This window comes from Limulus polyphemus, unplaced genomic scaffold, assembly GCF_000517525.1.
Source record: "Limulus polyphemus unplaced genomic scaffold, Limulus_polyphemus-2.1.2 Scaffold2317, whole genome shotgun sequence".
Taxonomy (NCBI): Eukaryota; Metazoa; Arthropoda; class Merostomata; order Xiphosura; family Limulidae; genus Limulus; species Limulus polyphemus.
The window spans coordinates 136438-142533 of NW_013667927.1; the positions used below are offsets into that span (position 1 = coordinate 136438).

General features: G+C 37.5%; 1 protein-coding gene across 1 annotated transcript in view; it reads right to left on the reverse strand.

Moving 5' to 3' along the window:
* The window catches only part of LOC106466606 (zinc finger protein 1-like), a gene marked incomplete at its 5' end in the record, with an annotated part of 76520 nt that overhangs the window by 22627 nt on the left and 47797 nt on the right, over positions 1 to 6096 (reverse strand). The window contains 2 exons of the mRNA XM_022394637.1: positions 205 to 423; positions 1829 to 2049. Coding sequence (XP_022250345.1) covers positions 205 to 423; positions 1829 to 2049 — 440 coding nt within the window. The remainder of the gene's footprint in view (positions 1 to 204; positions 424 to 1828; positions 2050 to 6096) is intronic.

A 6096-nucleotide genomic window follows, 5' to 3' on the forward strand; every position in this document is an offset into this window, starting at 1 on the left:
ATATAACTGTCCTCTTACCTTTAAGTTCATAACCAGGCACTTCTTCCCTGTCATATGGGACGATATAACTGTCCTCTTACCTTTAAGTTCTTAACCAGACACTTCTTGCTTGTCATACGGGACAATATAACTGTCCTCTTACCTTTAAGTTCATAACCAGGCACTTCTTGCTTGTCATACGGGACGAAATAACTGTCTTCTTACCTTTAAGTTCATAACCAGGCACTTCTTGCTTGTCATGTGGGACGAGTAAGAACCGGAGTGGGAGAATCTCTTTCCGCAGTTCGGACAGGTGAAAGGTTTCTCCCCGCTGTGGATCCGGAGGTGTTCCTTCAGGTGATGTTTGAACTTGAAGGCCTTGCCGCATTCCGGACACTTGAACTTCCGCAGCACCGCGCTCTCGTCGTGGCTGATCATGTGTCGCTGTAGACGGTAGACGTTGGCAAAGCTCTTATTGCAAATCTTGCAGGACTAAACAAGAGAGGGGAGGAGGGAAATGTTGCTAGAGGGCCATGCAAAACTTGGGGATAGATAGGGTTAGCTGAGTTAGTGGACAGGTTTAACTACGTCCTGCTGAAAGGGTGATTTAATTAGTCTAAAATCGACAGGTAAAGAAGTGGAGTAGACAAGCAAGTTCTCCACAAAAAGTGGTCGACGAAATGAGGTAAGTTAATAGTAAGTATTAGTTTCTAGAAAGGCTTAAATGTTTAGTTTTGAATTCACAGAGCTGAAAAATGTCAACATATATAGCAAAGGAGTGAAAGCTTGTACTATCGTTTTAAAAACGTAGATTTTTCAATTAACACTACGAATATTGGTTTAAGGAACGTGATACTCTAAATGTAACAGTAACGTAATCTAACAAGGAACTAACACATTATGTTTTGTCTTCTGGCAGTGTTCCTTTTAGCTTGAGTCTTTCCAAAAAAGGGCTTGCAGTTAAATTACTCTAAATTTCAGGTTTAAAACAAAACAATTTTCCATATAAGGTGTGAAGCCATTGTTTTTAATCCCGACACTACGAACCAGATGCGATATTTTTATTTTATTTCTGACCTTGATTATATTAATACTGTTTTATGGAACGATATAAAAAAAACATTATATTTCAGGTACGACTTAACACAGACAGTACCGTACTACTTCTATTACCGTTTAGCTGTATCTGAAGTAAGAAAACAACAACTTATATTTCAGGTAGGACTTAACACAGACAGTACCGTACTACTTCTATTACCGTTTAGCTGTATTTGAAGTAGGCATATGGCTGAAACGTTGTATGTTAAACACATACACCGTGAGAGTGTTGAAATCAGATTCAGTATGTTTTTTTCTCTCGTTAAATCTTGGTTACCACTCTTAAACAAGGATTATCCTCGTTAATACGCATTTCATATGTACATAAAAACAGGTTTATTTTCAACGCATATAATCTTAGTACAGAAGACTAATAGCTAAAAACAAGCGCCGAATTATTGGACAGTTTAAACACATCATAATTATAACTCGTGATGTTATCGCTCAATAGCTGTAATTTAAACAACTGTTATAGAAGTGTCGAATTTTTACCCTTGGTTTGGCGATTAAATATCAATCGCAAATTAGCATTACTAATTAGCATATGAAATTATCAGAAGCTAAAAGAATAATAAGAAAAATATATCTTAAAAAATCTGTATTTTATCAGTTGTTGGATTAAGATAATTTGAGCTCGCATGAAAGACCGAAAATACACAAACCTTCTTTCAATAAATTAATGCAGTACGTAATAAATTTCTTAGCACCAGGGTGCGTCATTTTAAAATATCAATAGTAGAAAGAAGCATACCTGGTTGGATGTAGTATGGATCAGTTCGTGTTTTTCCAAATGCTTTTTGTCAGAGAACAGAGACTTGCACTTGGTACAGACGTGTTTTGACTCATTCTCCTGCTCACTAGTGCCCTCTGTGTTTGGGTGCGCGTCTTTCAGGTGGTCTCGGAGAGCATACAGTGCATGTGGTCCCATGTAACTTTGATCGCAGTGGGTGCAGCTTACTACATCGGAAGCACCTATTTGTACAAAACAAAGAATAGGAAATATTTATGAATTAACAGGATATACGTCGAGTGTATCGCGGTACAAAAAAAAAAGGAGACAAATTAAACTATGTAAGGGAGACTTCTACCAGCTGGTTCTACTGTAAAAGCTAAGATATACACTTCCAGCCTCACAAATTACACAGAATAAAACATACAGATGCAGTAATCTACATTCTGGATCAGACGAGAGCAGTCAGATGTCATTCTATTAACTGCCTATTCAAGCCAACATGGTAAACTTAGAGTAAGCCAAACCACGATAGCAGCACTAATGTAGTCAATTTTCTTCCGAGACGCTGCGTCAACGTGTATTAGCTCTCCGGTTTTCGTTATCTCGTTTGGGATTGGTTCATCAACAACACAGTATACCCCAGGTATGAGTCATAACGAGATTGTATACACAAATTTGATACACTATTCGATGGAACGGCGTTATGCCTTTCATTTCACTCTCCGCGTGGATATCCATATCAGCAGAGGAGAAACTTATTCGCGTCCGCTGGCCGAACCAACTCCGACAGTATCGTCAGTCAGATAGAGCCATGCTGAGTGAAACGTAAAGAAACCAGTAGTCTGGAATAATGTGTAACATGCTTAAAGTATGACAACGGATCTCACGAGTATGTGTATTAAACCACGGAAACTTAAAACGTTAGAAATCATTTAGCACTTAAGTTTTTCATCAGAAAATACAGCTTCAAGTATCTGCTGTTTGTTTGTTTTAGAGAGAAAAGCCGCTGGAAATCGAACCCCGGATTTGAGCGTTGTAAGTCCGTAAGCTTACCACTGTCCCACCTCGGGACAATATTTACTGAAAGCAATAAATTTAGCTAAAAAAAATGTGAGTGATTTCGAACTAAGAGGGTCAGATAATTAAGAATGTGAGTGATTTCGAACTAAGAGGGTCAGATAATTAAGAATGTGAGTGATTTCGAACTAAGAAGGCCAGTTAATTAAGAATGTGAGTGATTTCGAATTAAGAGGGCCAGATAATTAAGAATGTGAGTGATTTCGAACTAGAAGGCCAGATAATTAAGAATGCGAGTGATTTCGAACTAAGAAGGTTAGATAATTAAGAATGTGAGTGATTTCGAACTAGAAGGCCAGATAATTAAGAATGTGAGTGATTTCGAATTTAGAGGGCCAGATAATTAAGAATGTGAGTGATTTCGAACTAAGAAGGTCAGATAATTAAGAATTTGAGTGATTTCGAATTAAGAGGGCCAGATAATTAAGAATGTGAGTGATTTCGAACTAAGAAGGTCAGATAATTAAGAATGTGAGTGATTTCGAACTAGAAGGCCAGATAATTAAGAATGTGAGTGATTTCGAATTAAGAGGGCCAGATAATTAAGAATGTGAGTGATTTCAAAACTAGAGGGCCAGATAATTAAGAATATCTCACTCTCGTGAGTTCTCGTGCAAATTTTGTGAAATGTAATAAACATAAAACTCGATAAATTAGGCACAAGAGATTCGGGCTAACGAAGAAGGGAAGGTGCTAAGCCTTTGTATTTTATAGTTTCAATTTTACGCTTACCAGAAATTTGTGTAGTTCAGGTCTGGATCAAGAGAACAGCGGGTCCATAGGAAACTTTAGTTCTATGAGACAAAATACCACTTTTTGCCACAAATCCTTAGTTGTTGTTTTTTTTTTTTGTGTGTATGTGATACAATTTATTTTACTCAACGAAACAACCTTTCACTAATAATGCTTTTAAAATTCTAAAGTTGTAAACATAAAACATATCTGAGAAGGCTGTAAAAATAAACTAATTTCCGATAGTTTAGAGAGGGGTATTTATATGATTAAAAGAGGAACTGGTATGCGAGCGTGGGAAGCTTTTTGAAAATTTCATTAGGCTATGCAAAAAATGGTATTAGAAGCAGGGAAGTATGGACGACGTCGCCATATGCGTAAGGGAGGGGTGGGTGTAGATAGTCCACTGGATTGCAAACGGAAAACGTATTTGGGGAATGGATCTGTCATCCCTCAGAGCCCCATCTCAGACAGCAGTGTTTACGTGTTAAGGTTTTATGTCTGAATTTCTTCACTTGTTTATAAACGATTTAGAGTACCGGTACCGTCACCCTGTTGAATAGGGACCTGTGAGAAATATCACTGAGTTTTAATATTTGAAACCGATAACCAGGTTTTGAAAGCGTCACTAAATATGGTGTCTCTTACTAGAAAAGTCGATCGGTTTATCATTTTTGTTGTAGGCGTGTTTAGTGGGTATCACATGTTGTGGATTAGGCATAACACACTCAGGTTTAACCTCGCGGTCATTGAGACGCCCCGCACGACCATCATATTCGTTCACAACTCTACGTACCTAAACTCACATGTGAGTAGTCAAGGCACGTCATTTAACTGTTTAAATTACTTTAAATACACAACCCTGCCTTTAAATGTAGTAAACATGGTGCACTTGAATACAAAATACACAACCAAAAAGGTTTCCTCCTAAAACAAAATTAATAAAAATAATAAAACAGCTGTTGAATAACCTACGGACTCATAGGAAACTAAGTACCTTCTTTTTGTTGTTTAGAACAATATATAATAAATAATTTCATAAAATCAGCGGAGTTTAAGAACAGTTTAGGCAACGAACAACACGACATGTATGGTGTCACCAACCATTACTACCCTCAGCTCTGCCCCCAGAGCACTACTGAAAACTACCTTATTAGCATTTTAATAGAGGAGCACCTGTTGGTCTCTCGAGTCACGAGATAAGAGGTAATAGTGTCATTCTGATTCACAGTTTACGACTACGAAGGGCGGGTCTCCCCGGACATCCCCGCGATAGTCCGGAACTGATAAGACCTCGGGTACGGATTCTCGGATGCTTTGATGGAGCATCGTAAATAGGATGTCATTTATTACATAGTATAATAATATATGGATATGAAGGATAAATACACACAGAGAAAAATAAAAGATATTCGATCTTAATTACACCGTCTTATTTATCGATTCAAAAGAATGGTTCTGTTTATCGCGCGCGTGTCTTTTCAACTACAAATATAAGGCGACCATTGTTATTTGGGCTGAACGGTGTTCCCAAACTCGTGTTTTTAACTGAACCAACGTGTACCTCGCACACACACAATGATCGGGAGGGGGAGACATTTCGTTAGGGAGATTGTTTTGGTTTGACTGTTGTTCAGCACAGAGCTTCACGATTGGATATCTGTGCTCTGTCTACCATGGTAAAAAAACAAACAAAAACAAACCTGAACGTGGGAACAAATACATTTTGTTAACGATTAAACTTGTATAGAAAAAAAAATATCTTTACTCTTTAGATAATAATTTTAAAAACTTTTTATTTCACCCAAAGTTTCGCCGTTGCTGCTTCACCAGTTCTTGTTCTACGGGACGTGAACCTTGGATCCGTAATCAGGCATGTTAACCATTAGGCTACGCTTAGCCGTTATCGTTTGGTACTGTACAGTGTACAAGAAATTAATGTTTCACCAAGATGACTGCATGTAAGATTTTGTTTAATGTAAAACTAGGGTTAAACTCGTGCTTGAAACATTTTTATGGTTGTGGTGTTTTATACTTGAATGCACCAAGTTTATTAAATGTAAAGGAAGTGTTGCATATTTAAAGTAATTAAAACAGTCGAGTGACCTGCCTAGACTACTTACGTATGAGGTTAGGTTCTGAGATTTTGTTTAATGTAAAACTAGGGTTAAACTCGTGCTTGAAACATGTTTATGGTTGTGGTGTTTTATACTTGAATGCACCAAGTTTATTAAATGTAAAGGAAGTGTTGTATATTTAAAGTAATTAAAACAGTCGAGTGACCTGCCTAGACTACTTACGTATGAGGTTAGGTTCTGAATGAATCTGATGGTCGTGCGGGGCGTCTCAATGACTGCGAGGTTAAACCTAAGTGGGTTAACCTATTACACAATACCTGATACCCACCAAACACCTCTAGTACAAAAGATACTTTGAGACGAATGGTCTGATAAAAAAAAATGGCAAACAGATCGACT